The sequence below is a fragment of the Sorex araneus genome, chromosome 3 (genome assembly GCF_027595985.1).
Source record: "Sorex araneus isolate mSorAra2 chromosome 3, mSorAra2.pri, whole genome shotgun sequence".
NCBI lineage: Eukaryota > Metazoa > Chordata > Mammalia > Eulipotyphla > Soricidae > Sorex > Sorex araneus.
Genome location: NC_073304.1, coordinates 40,028,862 through 40,047,062, shown reverse-complemented (window position 1 = coordinate 40,047,062; position 18,201 = coordinate 40,028,862). Strand labels below are relative to the sequence as shown.

The 18,201-nt window shown below is 36.9% G+C and overlaps 1 protein-coding gene across 2 annotated transcripts in view; it reads left to right on the top strand.

Moving 5' to 3' along the window:
- LRRC9 (leucine rich repeat containing 9) overlaps positions 1-18,201 on the top strand; it is a 116,844-nt gene that overhangs the window by 59,859 nt on the left and 38,784 nt on the right. For both annotated transcript variants that reach the window (XM_055130088.1, XM_055130087.1), the window contains exons 18-26: positions 1,339-1,530; positions 3,042-3,167; positions 4,921-5,055; positions 6,064-6,241; positions 9,159-9,379; positions 11,240-11,362; positions 13,729-13,859; positions 14,965-15,073; positions 16,906-17,045. In XM_055130088.1, the coding sequence (XP_054986063.1) occupies positions 1,339-1,530; positions 3,042-3,167; positions 4,921-5,055; positions 6,064-6,241; positions 9,159-9,379; positions 11,240-11,362; positions 13,729-13,859; positions 14,965-15,073; positions 16,906-17,045 (1,355 nt within the window). The remainder of the gene's footprint in view (positions 1-1,338; positions 1,531-3,041; positions 3,168-4,920; positions 5,056-6,063; positions 6,242-9,158; positions 9,380-11,239; positions 11,363-13,728; positions 13,860-14,964; positions 15,074-16,905; positions 17,046-18,201) is intronic.

Genomic DNA, 18,201 nt, shown 5'->3' with positions numbered 1-18,201 from the left:
TTATGTGAAGAGTTTCCATATTCTACATGCTATAAATTGGTTCACTAGATTGCAAAATATAAATATACTGTTAAGTTTTCATCATCCTGACGTTACCTTGTGTATCACAATAGTCAACCTAAAAATGTTTCTAAATGGAAGGACTGGACTTCAGAAATCGTTACAAAATGAATATAGTATATAGTTTGTACAGTATTTTAAACTATAGATAAAACATTAGCAGAAAATAAAATAAAATCTCCTAAGCTACATATTTAACTTATTTATCTGAACTATCAAATAGAAACAATTTTTAAATGATACATTTTTGAATCTTAAAATATCTCTGCCATAGTGTTGTCCAGAAAAGACAAAAGTAAAAGACTATTTACAATCTTAAACTACATTAATCCCTATATATTTTTTAATTAAACAAATACTTCCTGATTGGGGGGTTAGACCACACCCAACTGAGATCAGAGTTTACTCTGAGCTCTCTGCTTTAGGGATCACATATGCTGGGGATTGGTGGACTATATGGGGTCCCAGAGATTGAGCCCAGGTTGACGATATGCAAAACCAGTGCTGTACCCTGTGTGTTATTACTCCAGCCTATAAACAAGTACTGATGTCTTATTTCAAATTAAGTAATGTATTGTTAATATGTTCTCTATGTCTAATGACAGCTAATCTACTTTGAATTTTGAGCCATTCTCCATAAGAATATTTAAAACAAGTATTGTGGGTTTTAATCTTGTGAGATTATAGTATTGTACTATAAATTAAGAAAGACTTTTTGAAGTACAAGAAATAGTAAAGCAGAAGACCCTTTGCAAAACTGAGAATCATATCCATAGATATTTACTGAGTTCATAGAGTATGGTTTATGTCCAAGGAACTAAAAAGTGAAGGTTCCACCCCAGTTCCTGGGGAAAGAAAGACAGTTGTCTTTATAAGATGCATGGTTCAAGAATAATAGTCCCAGTCAAGTGTTACTGTCAGTTCAATAGTAAAAACCAGGAGCCTTACAATCAAAGAAGTATAATTTTTTATTTGTTGGGAACAAATATATTGCCTTTGTTTTATTTTGCTTTGGTTTTTTATCTGTTCTTTTATGAAAACAGTGCTACTCTTTAATATCAAGGCATAAAATAAAAATTTAGAAGAAATGAAGAAAATACTTTTGTAGATCTTTAAGAGAATACATAGATTGATGCCATTATTGCAGTATAATGTCTAGTTTTTTCTGTAAGGATTATCAAAAAGAATATAAAGTACTTAGAAAATCAAAGAACTGTAAGTATAGTTTGAATAGAAAGCCTGGCCTTTTATTATCATTTCTATTTGTATTTGTTGCAGTACAACCTTGAATATTTGGATGCAAGTCATAATCATGTGATAACTCTCGAGGGATTTAGAGGTCTTATGAAACTGAAGTATTTAGACTTGAGCTGGAATCAACTGAAAAAGTCTGGTGATGAAATAAATGTACTATGCAAACAAACCACAAACCTCCTCTCTCTTGATATTCGACATAATCCATGGCAAAAGGTATGCGATAAATGTGCTTATAAAGACAATAAACTGTCATTTTTTTTATTTCAGAGCCATTAACTTACCTATTCAATAATAGCCAAAAATGGGCTAGCTCTCTTTTTTTACTAACATTTCTGTTTTTCATGTTTAATTGACATAATTAAGTGTATAAAATGTTATTACAAGTTAATAATTTTATATCAGATTTATTTTGTAACCTCAAATAGTTGGATAGTATGATGACATTAGGAGTGTTAGATATCATTGCCATTTGCAAAACTCAAGAATTTATATAGTACAGTTTAGTGTGCTAGAATTCAATTGTAATGAGGCATAGGAACCAAGAATAACAGAATATAGTGAGAAACATACTATTATGGGGACCTATTTTGGTATATACTACATCCTAACCTGTAGTACTTTGAGTTATTTGTTCTTTATGTTAAGCCCAAATGTCACTTCCTCTCATAAATCTGAATTTTCAAAGTATCTTGTTTTTTTATAGACAGACCTTTGATTTAACACTTTTTTCTCACAACAAATGTAGATTCACGCTAATGCATTTGTATATTCAATAAATGTACTTCAGTTTATCTTCAAGGCTTTAAAACAAGTCCTATCTTTATATATGTGCATGTGTATGTATGCATATAAATATTTATACATCACTGTCACTGTCACTGTTATCCCGTTGCTCATCGATTTGCTCGAGCGGGCACCAGTAACATCTCCATTGTGAGACTTCTTGTTACTGTTTTTAGCATATCAAATACGCCACGGGTAGCTTGCCATATATATTTTTATATCAGTGCTTAACATTTTTTAAATTATTTAAAGTTATCTCCTGTTTTCAAATTATATGTCAAGGGCTAATGACTGGCATTAAGCTGACTAGCTAAATGCTCATTCATAAACAGAAAACACTGCAGGTGTTCTTAGAACCCTTTTCAACAGCCACTTTTTGATCTATTATAGGATTTTCCTCCTTTATAAGAGTAGATCTATCTACTTAGAAACAGGACAAATTGATTCTTCAGTGAAATTTAATTTCAGCCATCATGTATGCCAGAAGCACTTCAGACTCATTACATAGTTGATTTTGTATTCATTTTTGGTCATTAAAAATCCAATACGTTTTCTGTTTCCAAATTTTCACCACCCCCACACTGTTTCATAACTATAATTTAAGAAGAGTTTAAAGAATCAAGGCTTTTATTTATTTTTTTTTTTTTTGCTTTTTTGGGTCACACCCAGCGATGCTCAGGGGTTACTCCTGGCTTTGCACTCAGGAACTACTCCTGGCGGTGCTTGGGGGACCATATGGGATGCCGGGGATCGAACCCGGGTCGGCCGCGTGCAAGGCAAACGCCCTACCCGCTGTGCTATCGCTCCGGCCCCCAAGGCTTTTATTTTTAGATATATAATAAAATAAGAGCTATCTATGGGAAGAAACTAAGAAACAATTTCTTTCTGTGTCATGCTCATGTAATATTTCATAAAATTAACTTTTTCTTATTTTTCCCAAGCCAGATACATTAAGGCTGAGTGTTATTAGTAGATTAAAGACTCTTACTCATTTAGATGGACTCCTCATTTCTGAAGAAGAAGCAATAGCAGCTACAAAATTTATTTCTGGAACAAAGATTACTCAGGTTAGATTTTTATTGCTTAATATTCATTGTGTTACTCTGTAACACTGTCATACCATTGTTCATAGATTTGCTCGAGCGGGCACCAGTAATGTCTCCATTGTGAGACTTGTTTCTTTTTCTTTTTGGGTCACACCCGGCGATGCACAGGGGTTACTCCTGGCTTTGCACTCAGAAATTACTCCTGGCGGTGCTCAGGGGACCATATGGGATGCTGGGATTCGAACCTGGGTTGGCCGCATGCAAGGCAAACGCCCTACCCGCTATGCTATCGCTCCAGCCCCGAGACTTGTTATTGTTTTTGGCATATCAAATACACCATGGTAGCTTGCCTGGCTCTGCCGTGTGGGTGGGATACTCTTGGTAGCTTGCCAGGCTCTCCAAGAGGGACAGAGGAATCGAACCTGGGTAGGCCACGTGCAAGGCAAACACCCTACCCACTGTGCTATCGCTCCAGCCCAGATCTTATACAAATCTTATACAAATGTAGATATATACTAAGCAATTTACATTTGCCACATTCATGTTTTTGGTTTGTTTCTTTCCTGATTTTAAATGTATGTGAAGTCTGGAGAGGGCTCCAGGGTTGGGTGCATACTTCGCAGTGAACTATGAAAAAGTGAATTCACTGTGAAAATGAATAACTTATTTCTCAAAAGAAAATGCCACAAAGAAAGAAAAAAAGACAACTTTCATACTAGGGGAAAAAATTTTCAATATAACTGACAAAAACATCCTTTATAAAGAAAAAAGATTTGAATCCAAAAGATTTAAAGATTTACTGTTAACAGTAAAACCACTGTGATCTGCCAGTTCATAGCAACAATTGGCAAAAATGAAAATTTAGCATAAAGGTTACAATTGATACAACCATTTTGGAAAACAATCTAGCATTTAGTAAAGCTATGAACAAGAAAGTTGTATTTATACCGAAGAAATTCTTGTGAGTATTTGCCAAGAGTCATGCACAAAACATTTATGACAATAGTGCTTATAGCTGCAGAACTCAGATCAATCCCAATATTCTCTGATAGAAGAATCAGTAAGGAAATATCATATAACAATGCTGGATGAATGAACTACAGCTGCATCCAATGGCATAGATGAATCTCATGTTTAGCAAAATAGAAAGGTATATAAAGCTCACCTATTCAGTTTACACAAAAAAGTTGCATGAATTTTTATGAATAAAAACACAGGCTTATGGATATAGAATTGGAGATTTCCTGGAGATTGATTTACTTGAGAAAAGTGATTGCTTCTGGGAAAAGGAGCAGAGAGGACTGGAATAGGGCATGCAATAAGTTTCTAAGATAGCAGTAATGTTCTAACCTGTCAGCAGTCCTTAGGAGTGATTATGTGGTTTTTATTAATCTTTTCATGATTATATAGTTATCTTCTCATAAATATATAATTTTAAAAAATATCCAAGTTATAGAAAACATTTTAAGGAGCCAGAGCAATAGTATGCAGGTAGAGCATTTGCCTTGCACCCTGCAGACCGGGTTCGATCTCTGACATCCCATATGGTCCCCCCAGTACTGCCAGGAGTAAATTCCTGAGTGCAGAACTATGAGTAACCCCTAAGCATTGCCAAGTGTGACCTAAAATAAGCTAAAAAAAAAACCATTTTAAAACAAAATGCCATTTTAAAATCGTTCAGTGACTACTATTCTAAGAAATAATACTATTAACTATGAATGTATGAATCTCTATCTGCTATTTTCTTTATTCATCATGTTTTTTATTATATTAGTTTTCTCTCATACAGCATTCTAGCACAAAAGAGGAAAAGCCACGGACACTTAGTATATGGCCTGTTGCCAAAATTCTGACACAGATTTCAAAGACAGTACCACATTTACATCTGGTTGCAAACTGGCACTTGAAGGTAAAGGTTATTTTACTAAATATAACTTAAGAGCTTGATTTCAATGAATATTTGTTCAACTTTTGTTTGTCATAAAGAGAACACAGGTAGGTAAGGAGTAGTGACATTATTGGAAGTGACATTAAAATAAAATAGGGAGGTCGGGCTCGGGCTGGGGGTTGTAATGTTACAGGAGCTTAGCCTTGATGGTCATCACCACAGAATGAAAAGTTGGGATAAAGCTATACTACAAAGCCAGAGGGCAGATTCTAATAATATGGCCGTGTAAACATGTAAATTTTTAGATCCTCAAAGGCAGAGATCAAATTGAAAGTTTGTGTGGGAAGGTGAAGGAATAAATCTTGATAAAGGTAAATCTTGGCACAGGATAGGGAAACTGGTTGGAATACAGCCATGGAAAAGGAGGTTATTGGAGCAGGAACAGCTTCTTGCTGCTAAAATTCTCTTGCCAAAATAGCATATGAACTAAAAAGAGGTTGACCCTTGAAATTGGAAGCAATTAGTGGCATTTTTATTACAGGGTATAGACAGATATTGACTGATACAGGCACTGTGACAATCTGACTCCTTGGGGAGTGAAACAGTGAGAATGACCCTTAAAATCAGTCCTAAATTGGGCTGAAATAGCCAGCCCTTCATGTCTCTTTATCTTTGGATGTGGACCAACCTGTGCAAGCCTGGGCTCGGGCAGGGTAGCATGTGCACCAAGGCAGTGTCCTGGAAGGGGCTGAGAGCAGAAGGCTTTTTCCCAGCAGCTGAGTCCTTCGTTGCAGTGGGAATCTGACTGGCACACTGTAGTATCCAGACAACCATGCAAGTCCCTCTTGCAGTTATAATCTGTCAAATTTTGATTCTTGGTAAACTAAGAGCTTCATGCTGTCCATGAGAGACTGTCAATCAGTGATGTTTACTTTCCAATTTTAATTATTTCACTAAGATATAGGGTATTTTAGTTATCTTATTGTTGAATTTATTGATAAGTTACATGTAATGTGAATTATCCTACAGATAACTGCCTTAAATTTTGATGGGCAAAATCTCTTTGAAATCACAAATTTAGAGAGATTGGAAAATTTGAAATGGGCTTCATTCAGTAATAATAATCTCACAAAAATGGAAGGCTTCGAATCCTGTATTAATTTGGAAGAGCTGACGCTAGATGGAAATTGCATATCAAAGATAGAAGGTATGGTAATCGAGAGCTTAAGCATATTATAATGTGAATGCCTAATTAACCAAAACAAACTTTTTAAAATGGGTAACACTGAGGATAGAATTTGTGAATAGAAATATCTGTAGAGAATTTTCAAGATTTGGGACAGAGAATTCTCAATACTTCTTAATGCTCTGTATGAACCCAGTTAGGCCAACTTTCACCTCCCTGCCCTCTTTCTCCTTTCCTCTCCTTGTTGCCAATATTTGCCATATATTATCAAATCTAGTGCTGCACAAATAAGCAGTCATTAATATCTCTAGTACTAAATTAATGAATGAATCAGGAATACTTTCAAAAAAAGGTAAAACAACCTTATTCATTTTTCAAAATAATTAAAGTTAGATTTGGAACTTTGATGACTGTACCAGAAATGGATTTTTTCATGACAGATGGAAATTCAAGTATACTGTATTACCTTATATATTTATCTAAGCACACAATTAAGAGATTTTACTAATGTCTCTATGACAATGAGATCAAGTAGTATGTCTTACTTGACTGCTTAAAGTTTAATACTAACACCTTAGCACCCTCATCCGGAAAGAATAAAAGAGACTACCTCATCTTCTTTCAAACTTCCAACTTATGCTCATCAGAAACTAAAAAATAAGACATAAAAAGTGGAATATGCTAAATATTTTTTTACTCCTTCCCAACTGTATTAATTCTTCTTACCTCCATGTTATGCTTTGATCCTGGGAATAAACTGAAAGAAATATTCTATGTATAGCTTACTAATAATTTCCTCTGATTCATCTCTCTACCTACACAAATGAGTAAATAATTCTTAGTAATAAAAACTAGGATGATCACAGTGTGTACCTTTTGATTGATTGAAAAGGGGACTATGTGGAAGTGGGTATATGCCCACACAAATATATATCTTTAACTGAGCATAAATTATTCCTGGAAGTGCATTTTGATAACAGGATTATATTTGTTAGGGAGGGTAAGGACTAGAAATCCAACTGAGAAGGAGACATTTCTGTATCTTATGCACCTTTGGATTGTGGAATTATAGCTTAATATGTACTTATACTACCTTTTCATAAAATAAAAAAATTTACTTCAAACAGTTAAATACTTAAAATTAATTACATATATTATTTTATTTCTTGAATTTGGGCCACATTCAGTGATACTCAGGATTACTCCTGGCATTGCAGTCAGAAATTATTTCTGACAGTGCTTAAGATCAAACCCAGGTTGACCAGGTGCAAGGCAAACACCCTACCTGCTGCACTATCTCTCCAGCACCTAATTCTATACCTTATTAACTACATATGTTTTTAATAATTATTGAATACTATTAGTTGTGCTTTGTGTATAATTGAGTCCTGTTTTCCTTTTCCCCCCTCCATAAAGCTACTGAAAGAAAGAATCCTCCAAACAGTTTTTCTACATTTTTCAGATAGCTACCCACAAGACTTTAACAGATTTCTCTTGTTTTCCCCTGGACATAGCATATATTAAGGGTTTTTGATATTTTGCTTTTATGATTTTATTCTATGTTTCCCAAAACCTATATATACATATACTTTTCATAAATATATCATTCTTTTTTTTAATTTTTATTAAATCACCATGTGGAAAGTTACAAAGTTCTCAGGTTTATATGTCAGTTATACAATATTCAAACACCCATCCCTTCACCAGTGCCCATATTCCACCACCAGAAACCCCAGTATACCCCCCGCCCCCACCCCCTACCCCCTACTGTATAACTAATGAATTTCACTTCATTTTTTCTTTACCTTGATTACATTCCATAATTCAACACAAAACTCACTATAGTTGACATAACTCTCTCTCTCTCTCTCTTTTTTTTTCTCTTTTTCCTTTTCCCTTTTTTTTTTCCCCCTCATCCCCCTTCCTGAGCCTCATAGTATGGTGTACGCCACGCCACGTCGGCCAGCGTGGGGCTTTTGCTTAGTTCACAGTCCAGAGGTGGCTGCTACATTAAAAACCTTCAATATTTTCAACAAAAACTTACTGTTATTATTTGGAGTTTCCCCCCCAAGTCAGACCTGTTCAAATGGAACCGATTCACATTGCTGACAATTATAAATGGCGCGGTTTTGGATTTCTGTATAAAGTCCAGGGAGAATTCTGCCAGAAATTACATAGCCCAGCTCACAGTCCCAGTGCATTGCTGTAAGAAGTCTCTGAATTCAAAGTCTTTAGGCGCAGAGGGTCCGATTCGCGCTCAGCGGCTCCGGGTTTATCTGGGCCGAGGGCGTGCCGGTTACGCCCCCTTCCCATGAGTTCCTGGGAGCCCCCAAAGTAAAATCCGAATACCTGTGGGTCTGGAATCAGAAGATGGCGCCTGCCACATGGTGCCGCCAGCCCGCCGCTTTCCATGTAGGAAGACAGGGTGGGGAGGAAAAAAAAATCCACCCCCAGCAGCACCGAGTTGTAGCCCAGTTTGGTGTCCCAATGCATCGCTCTCGGGTGCTGCGCTGGATGCCCGAATGTGTTACATCTTTGGAGTCAAAGTCTTTAGGCGCAGAGGGTCCGATTCGCGCTCAGCGGCTCCGGGTTTATCTGGGCATAAATATATCATTCTTAAACCAAGGATAAGCAATGGTGATTAACAGTACAGATACTTTTTTTTTTTTTTTTTTTTTGGTTTTGGGCCAGATCCACCAATGCTCAAGGGTTACTCCTGGCTCTGCACTCAGGAATTACTTCTGGCAATGTTTGGGGAGCCAAATGACCTGGTCAGCCACATGCAAGGCAAACACCTTACCCTCTGTACTATCACTCCGGCCCCAGTGCAGACTCTTTAAGGCCACTTGAATTTAGGAAAAGAGTAACTAGCATCAAGTTATTTTTTAAAAATTTCAGCACTGTCTGAACTTTCTCTTTAATTTGCTTGTTTTTCTAGGCCTTTCCAAGCTGACTAAATTAACACGCCTAAGCATGAATAATAATCTTCTCACTGGTTTGGAAAAACATATGTTTGATAACATGCTTCATCTTCATTCCCTTTCTCTTGAAAACAATAAAATTGCTTCACTAAGTGGTTTACAAAATGTTATTACTCTAACTGAATTATATGTAAGCAATAACTATATTGCTGTCAATCAGGAGATCTACAATTTAAAGGTGACTATGTGGGGTAGTAATGTTGCATGTCTTTTGTTTGCTTGTTCAAGGAGACCTCCCAAGTAGTATTCAGTGAACACACGGCCTTTCCTAGAGATTCTCAGCCAACCAGGCTGGGGATGAGCCTAATGGGAGAGCCCAGTTAGGATGTGCTTCTCAGGCTCTGAATGCTGGAGACCATCAGAGGCACCCTTAGGGGCCTCCAGGGCCACACCTTAAGGATGTTCCATGTTTGGGACTTCCAGGGTTTCATCAGGCGATGCTCAGAAGTTCAGGTGATGCTGGGATCAAACCTGGTTCAGGTTCATGCTAATCCCTTCTACTATCTCCCTAGCCCCTGTTCTTGTGTTTTTTAAATACTTATTGTTTCTTTTTACTGTGAAAATCATTCATGCTCACCGTAAAGAATGTGTAAAATATAGAAAATACCAAGACTAAGAAGGTGTGGGGCCAGAGAGATCATACAAGGGTTAAGGCATATGCCTTGAATGAGCTCACCCCAGGTTGACCCCTGGCACTGTATGGTTTCATGGGTGCTTCTGGGAGCTAACCCCAACCCCCCCGAACAAACGAGATTTGTTAAAATGTACTTGCATTTAATAAACATTTACATACAAACATATGTATATGTAAGTATAGTTTGTCTAAACTGATAACCTCCTTTATTAAATTTAGCAATGAGGGTGGCTCCCAAACCACGCTGAAGGGCCCAGGAGCTATTTCCAGTAATTCTTAGCCACCCAGCAGTGCTTGGGCCATGCAGGGTCACACTTGGCATTGTTTGGGGCCTCCTGAGTTATACCCGGGGATGCCATGTAGGTTCAGGAATTGAACTGCATGCTACATTCATGCTTCTTAGCCCCTGGACCATCTCTTTGTTCCCTAAAAATAATTCAATACCAAAAAAAAAATTTTAAACTCAATCCTCATAATTCCTGACTAGTACCTTCTTCAGTCTTTCTAACGATTCTCCAAGCTGTTTGGGGGATAAAATTCTTTCCCAGGGCAAATTTTTAAAAAATTATTGTCTCATTTACTTACTGTTCATTTATTTTCCCCTTAAGATTCCCTTCTACTACTTCAAAAGACAGAAGTATTTTCATTTATTTTTAAAAGCAGTGTTTTCTAATCCCATTGTATCTATATATACACACATATATATGTATATATGTACATATATATATACACAAATTTAACAAGGTGTATTTTTAAAACCTTAGTAGTGTTCCTTTCAAGTCTTCACTGCTGATAGATAATATACTTAGCACTTCGCACAAGCATCCTAAACAAGATTTTGTCATATAATAGAAATCACTGAAATTTTGTACAAAATTGCACCTTAATCATCTGGAAATATAATTAGTGCACTGAAAGAGTTACTTGAAAACATTCAGATCACCGAAGTCACTGATTATCACCAAGAATGGCTCTCAGATACCACCAATCACTGCTCGTAGTCACCCCCAAAAATGATTCTAGTAACTTAGAAATTATAGAGTAATTCAAATATGAAAGATATGATTAAACTGCAGTGGGTTATGGCTGGAACATAGTATAGCAGTTAGGAGTTCAGTTTTCAGTACCAAATGATTCCCAGAATAGTCAGGTGCCAGAACAGCCAGAATACCCAGCTGCCACCCTGAAGGCCCCAAGATCACTACCAGATAGGTGTGACCCAGATAATCTCTGACACTGTAAGGCCCAACCAGCATTTCTTTCCAGGACCCTGCATTGAAATGATACCCAGTTGGCACAGAGTTGACTACTGACTTGAGACCCCTCTGCCAAAGAAAACTTCTAAGGAGAAAAATAATCTTTACTAGAGCCATATAACTTTAATGTGTATTTTTTATTACCTAGACCTTGTGCAACCTAGTCATTCTGAATCTTTTTGGAAACATTATTGTATGGAACCAAGAAAACTACCGGTTATTCGTAATATTTCATCTAACAGAACTGAAAGCACTGGATGGAATGTCAATTGTGAGTTATTTTGTGATTCATAGCAGTTGGTCCAAACTGCATATTCACATTATAGGCTATCATTATTTTGAGCATTGTTTTATCACTAGTTGATACTAAAATTTTACTTTTCTTTGAATATAAAGTACATTTTACATTTGGGTTTGGAAAGTTTCTTTTCTGGCCAATTTTCTAAATTGAAGTGGCAGGAAAGAGGAAATACTGCTTACATTTGACCCACTGGACTCAAGGCCTTAAACATAAACGATACAGGTTTTTGTGTTTGCTATTTTTTTTACATTTTATTTGTTTTGGGTCCACACAAAGTGGTGCTCAGGGTTTACTCCTGGCCCTGTGCTCAGGGATCACTCCTAGTAGGACTCAGAGGACCCTATGGAACAACAACAGGTCGTCTGCATACAAGGCAAGTGTCCCACCCACTGTACTATAGCTCCAACACCATGAACAGCACAATTTTGGGGAACAAGATAAAAATGACTGCTCTAGAGCTCTGCTGTTTTCTTGGATCTAAAAACAGGTTGAATCAACATAGTAATAAATGTAAAGCAAAAGAGCAGAACATAGGACTGAATTTGAAAGAAATATTTGGAACAATATTTCGAAGCAGTATTTAAAGTGAGACAAAAACGTAGAAAATAAAAGTTTAGCCTTGGAGAGATGGCTCAATAGGCCGAGCACAGACTTTGCATGCAGAAGACCTCGAGTTGATCCCCCACATTGCATGGTCAACTAGGGCATTGTTAGGTGTGGCCCTCAAGCACCCAACTGGGAGTAGCTCAAGAACTCTGCTAAGAGTGCCCCCCACCCCAAAAACAACAACAACAACAACAAAAGCTTAGTGGTTCTACCTGCATTATTATCTCTCAACAAGAATTTGCAGAGTCAGGGCTGCAGCGATAGCTTAGTGGGTAGGGCGTTTGCCTTGCATGCGATTGATACGGCTTCGATTCCCAGCATCCCATATGGTCCCTGAGCACCGCTAGGAGTAATTCCTGAGTGTAGAATCAGGAGTAACCCCTGTGCATTGCCCGGTGTGACCCAAAAAGCTAATAATAATAATAATAATAATTGCAAAGTCAGTGGAATGAGGTTACCAAGCAGTGGCAGATGGGTTGGGAGTAGGAAAATAGGCAGACTAGACATGACATTATGGACAGTGCTGGAATGTCTCAGGCATTTTGGTGGTGGCAGAGGTGCGGTAACTTTTTGATATTAAAAATCATATAATAATGCAATTGTAACCATGTTACCTCAGCTATATAAATAAATAAAGGTTCATTTTCATACAAGCATCGTTCTTTATTTCCTTATTTCTTCCACCAGAAAGGTAGAGACATTTCCTCTGGTAAACTGTCCTTTAGCCCTGCTCATGTTCCCATTGACTGCAAACACTCACTCTTGAAGGTGGAAGGTATAAGCCAGCCTGTCATGTCCCAACTCCTCATTGTAGAAAGCCAGTGTCTTTATTATCCTCTCAACTTTGCTATTACTCTGAGAAGACTACTGCTCTGCCCTTGTTGGACTTAACACTGTCAAATGTATTTCTTTTATGAAGAAACAAATAGCTGTCTGAATTGTTGCTCTAGCTTCTGTTCCATTCCTTCACAGTTCTCAGCGTTTGCATTTACCATGGGGTAAGCAAAGCCTAGTTCACAAGTCACTATCTATTCTCGTCAAGACTCATTTGTAGTCCCCTCGGGGCTAGCATAGCTGTCAGACTTGCCAGCTATGTTCAGGGCCTTCCCACTTAGGGAAATCTGCCACATAGCCATCTGCAGTATCTGCTTCTTTTCTTGTCAGATAGAGCAGTTCTTAATGGCATTTTGTGCTTTAGAGGGTGCAAAAAGAATATGTCAGGATTCATTTAGACCCCCAAGGTCCATCTGTTTCATAGATCCAGTTAGCCACTTAAGTGAGCATGTAGGGACAGCTACTTGTCAATTAGAATCACATTCCAATCCTGAAAAGCAGTTCTGATGAGCATCAATATGCCCTACATTAATCTAGTCTCCAAATTTCCATAGGCTCATATCCCATGTGGGCATATTTTTAAACAGCCAGTTTTCCATTGCTTTCCTGACTGCATATGGCCCAACTAGGAACAGAGGCTAATGGCTAAACATAAAATTCTTACCATAATTCAAGTAACATATGAAGGAACTCACCCCAGTCACATTCTTTAGTCTAAAGGTCTTCATTGTACCTTTAAGTGTCTTTGTTTTATATATAGTATTAGGTGGAAGCTAGATGTACTTAATGGGAGGAATAGTAAGAAATTAGTTCATTCTGTTTAGACTTGGAGCCAAAGAATTAATGTCATTTAGTCATCAGTAAAAGGAAATCACTTAAGTGTTCTTCTTTTACAGGAATCATCAGAGACCGAGTGTGCAAAAGATTTGTTTGGTGGCCGACTTACTTCTGACATGATTGCAGAACGACAAGGGCATTCAGACTTCTCTCAAATGCAGGAACTAAATTGGACTTCATCATCCATCAGGTATAATCATTATTATAGAACTTTTATAATAATACATCGCTGTCACTGTCATCCCATCGCTCATTGATTTGCTCAAGCGGGCACCAGTAACGTCTCCATTGTGAGACTTGTAATACACACTTTATTATACAAGAACTCTTACTTCAAAATCTGACACTAACTTTCCCTTTAAAATGAAACTAATTTTTCCCTTTAACATTTCCCCTTTAAAATGAAACTAAAAAATAGTGCTAATTTTTATAGCACTGCAGCACTGTCATGCCGTTTTGGGGTTACATCTGGCAGTGTCAGGGCTTACTCCTGGCAGGGGTCACTCCTAGGGATACTGAGGATCAAACCTGGATGGACTGTGTGCAAGTCAAGTGTCCTACCTACTGTAATATTTTTCCAGCTCAGTTTCTTTTTTTGTCTTCTCTCTTTAATCACCAAATTCTATAGTCTAGATATTACATATTCTCCTTAATTTTTTCCTTATTATCAGACTCAGTGCCATTTGCCTAGCTTGGGAGATTAACAATATTGCAAACTTATGTGGTGCTTTATTTTTTGGTGTTGTGTCTTACACGGTAACATTCCCTGCAAATTCTTCTGTTATCCATATTTCCTACTAAAGTGCAAGTTTTTCTCAGATTACTTTTCTTCTCAGCATTGTTCAGTGACTGTTTATTGCATTCAGAATAATATTCAAAATCCTTTTTATGGCATAAAAGACCCCTTACCTTAATTATCTGCTTGTTTTTATAGTCTATAACTTTGTAACTGAAAATCTTATGAATTATCATATCAGCTTTCCATGATTTCTAGAACATGTACATGAATTTCAAAAGAAATTGACAGAAATTTATTTTTTGAAGTTTCTATTAAAGTAGTATCATGTTTATATAAGATGCTAGACATGTCTTTTAAATATGTACCATGACATACTGTTCCAAAAAATATTTATTCACTCAGTTATTGATCCACACATTTTTATTTTAAGTCAATTCTTTTGAAAATAATTTGTCAGATAAGACTTCATTAACTGTCTTTGGGTTTGTACATGAAAAATCTGTTTATTTTTCTAACCTATTAAAATTATAATTATATTTACTTTGTCTAAATTCAGAACTGTGGATTTGATTCCAGTTGACCAATTTAGAAATGTGTGTAATGTGAATTTACAGAACAATAACCTCACTTCATTCAGTGGATTAATCTATCTGCCCAGGGTGAAGGTGAGTCACTCACAAATTTTCTTTTTTCTTCCAAGATTTTTAGTGCAATGGATAAAAGTATTTTGGAGAGTTGGGAGATGGCTCAAAGGGCTGGAGCACATGCTCTGTACTTGAGGGAGCTCCAAGTTCTTACCCTGGCACCTGTGACCACCACACAGTTCCCAAGCACTTCTGGAAATGCCCCTGGCCCACACCACTGGGTGCAGCCCAAAAAGAAGTAAAAGTATTTTCATCGAACTAAACATTATTCTGAAAATGACAATATAAGTAATAAGTAATTATTTTAAGTAATACAATAAGTAATAAATCATATAAATCTTATAAGTAATAAATCTTACTCAGAAGTAGGAGATAGGATAGGATGCTGCCTTTATCAAAATTGGTGTAAATTGCAGTTGGGGAACTCAATTCCAAGCAACATCACTGGTTCCTGCCTTAATTTTCTCCCTGAAAATTAACTCTTGTTGAAGTATGGTAGTTTGAAGTACTTTTGAAGTTGTTGTTTACCACTTGCAAAATTATCCCACCCATTCCCTCCACCAGTGTTTCAAGACCCTTTACCATTATTGTGCAATCTCTTCCCTGCCACTCCTATCGCCTCTTCAGCTCCATTAATTGTATACCAGTTTGTCTGTATCAGAAAGTGTCTAATCCCTTTCTTTCTTTATACTCCACATATGAGTGAGATCATCCAGTATTTATCTTTTACTTACTACCTCACTTCCCATAGCATTATATCCTCCAATTTCATCCAAGTTACAGCAAACCTTAAAACTTTGTTGACCTTTCGGCCGGAACCGTCAGCGCCCAGTAAATCACTAAAATGACCAACACAAAGGGAAAGCGGAGGGGGACTCGTTGTATGTTCTCTAGACCTTTCAGAAAACATGGAGTTGTTCCTTTGGCCACATACATGCGTATATACAAGAAAGGTGATATCGTAGACAAAAAGGGAATGGGCATAGTCCAAAAAAGGAATGCCCCACAAATGTTATCATGGCAAAACTGGAAGAGTCTACAGTGTTACCCAGCATGCTGTTGGCATTGTCGTTAACAAACAAGTCAAGGGCAAGATTCTTGCCAAGAGAATTAATGTCCGCATTGAGCATATTAAGCACTCTAAGAGTGGAGACCGCTTCCTGAAACGGGTGAAGGAAATGATCAAAAAAAGAAGGAAGCCAAAGAGAAAGGAACTTGGGTTCAACTGAAGCGCCAGCCTGCTCCACCCAGAGAAGCCCACTTTGTAAGAACCAACGGAAAGGAACCTGAGCTGCTGGAGCCCATCCCCTATGAATTCATGGCATGAGAAGTGTTTGTTTAAAAATAAAGAGACTTCTGGACTATAAAAAAAAATTATTGAGAATGCTACCAACGCCCTTTAAATAGGGAAATGGTAATATCTCCAACTGAGAAGTTGGTTCCCCAAAACAAATTATAGAAGAGTGGTTGATTTAAAAATTTTTGTAGGGTCTTCATTATTTTCTTTGAAGTGTTGTAATTATGTAATAAATTACAGCTCATGATATAATTAAAAACACATTCAAAATCAAATATACACAATTTAGAAGATAAAAAATTCAAATTCATTATTTGGTGATCAGGAACGTGGCTCAGTGCTAAAATACATACATTGCATACATGAGAAGTAGGTTAGATCCCCAGCACTGCAAAAAATTATTTTCCTATATATTTTTGATATATTATGTTGTGTGGTTCAGTTTTTATCCATGACTTTCTATTTCTACTAGCTTGTAGATTATTGATGACCTTAAATCCAAGATAAATGTAGCTGTGTTGAAATTTTAATGTCTGAAAACATATTCTTTCTACAGGTCTTATGCCTCAATTATAATCACATTGAATCAATCATGCCTAGACTAAAGCCCCAGACTCATTTAACCAACAGACAACTACTCTACCAGAAAGTATCTTCAAGTGGTTATGGACAACAGACAGCTTCAAAAGTGACTAGGTATTATTCCCTTTCATATAATTATAAATAATGTGAGGTGGGAATTTTAAAAGCAGTCACAATAGTAATAACATGATTTCACCTAAATTTATTAAGAATGTGTGCCAAAAGTAAAGTTTACAAATAAAACTATACTGAAAATATTCCTTGGAATTTTTAAGTTTTATTTTAGGTACCATAGTTTATAAAACTGTTAGTGATGGGTTTCATTCAGAAAATTTCAGAAGCATACTCTCCACCATATTTCTTTGTCACTACTTTTTTCCCCTCTACTTTGTACCCATATTATACAAATAGAAAAAGAGGAGGAAAAATAGCCAAGTATACTTAATCATCTCGGATTTCTTTGCAGAGAGAGAGTGTCTGGGCCACACCCAGTGGTACTCAGAGGCTGTGGGGGAGCTTTTTCCCAATTATACTCAGGGGACCATGTATTTAGAAGGATTGACTGAACCCAGGCCTGCAACTTGCAAAGCATATGTACAACCACTTGGCACTATCTCCTATCCCCAGATTTCTTTTATTTTTTAACTGAGATAGTTCATATTCCATAATACCTAGCCCTCAGTTGATTCTTCCAAGTATTTTAGTATATTAACAAATCTGTGTAACCATTACCATCATCTAATTCCAGAACATGTTAATTACCCTATAAAACAGCAGTTTATATGGTAGCAAAGACTTTATATGGTTCCTCTTTTTCAGGGTTAGAGAAGTGAATGAGAGGGAGATGAGGTTGGGCCATATCAGGCACTGTTCAGGCTAATCCTGGCTCTCTGCTCAGGAGTGATCCCTGGCAGTGCCCAGGGGACCATACGCAATGCCAGGAATAAACCAGGATCAGCCATTTGCAAGGCAAGCGCTTTAGCCCTTTCGTGGTCTCCCTGACCCTGACTTAATTTTTTTAACCCTTTCTTTTGTTTTTGTTGTTATACAGGCATACTTCATTTTATTATGTACCACTTTATTGTTCTTTGCAGATATTGTACTTTTTACAAATTGAAAAATTGTGGCAATCTTCCATCGTGCAGGTCTGTCAGGGCCATTATAGCTGCATGCTCTCACTTTGTGTGTCTGTTTGACATTTTGATAATTCTCACAATATTTCTATTTTTTTGTTACTATATCCATTATATGGATTTTTGATTAGTGATCT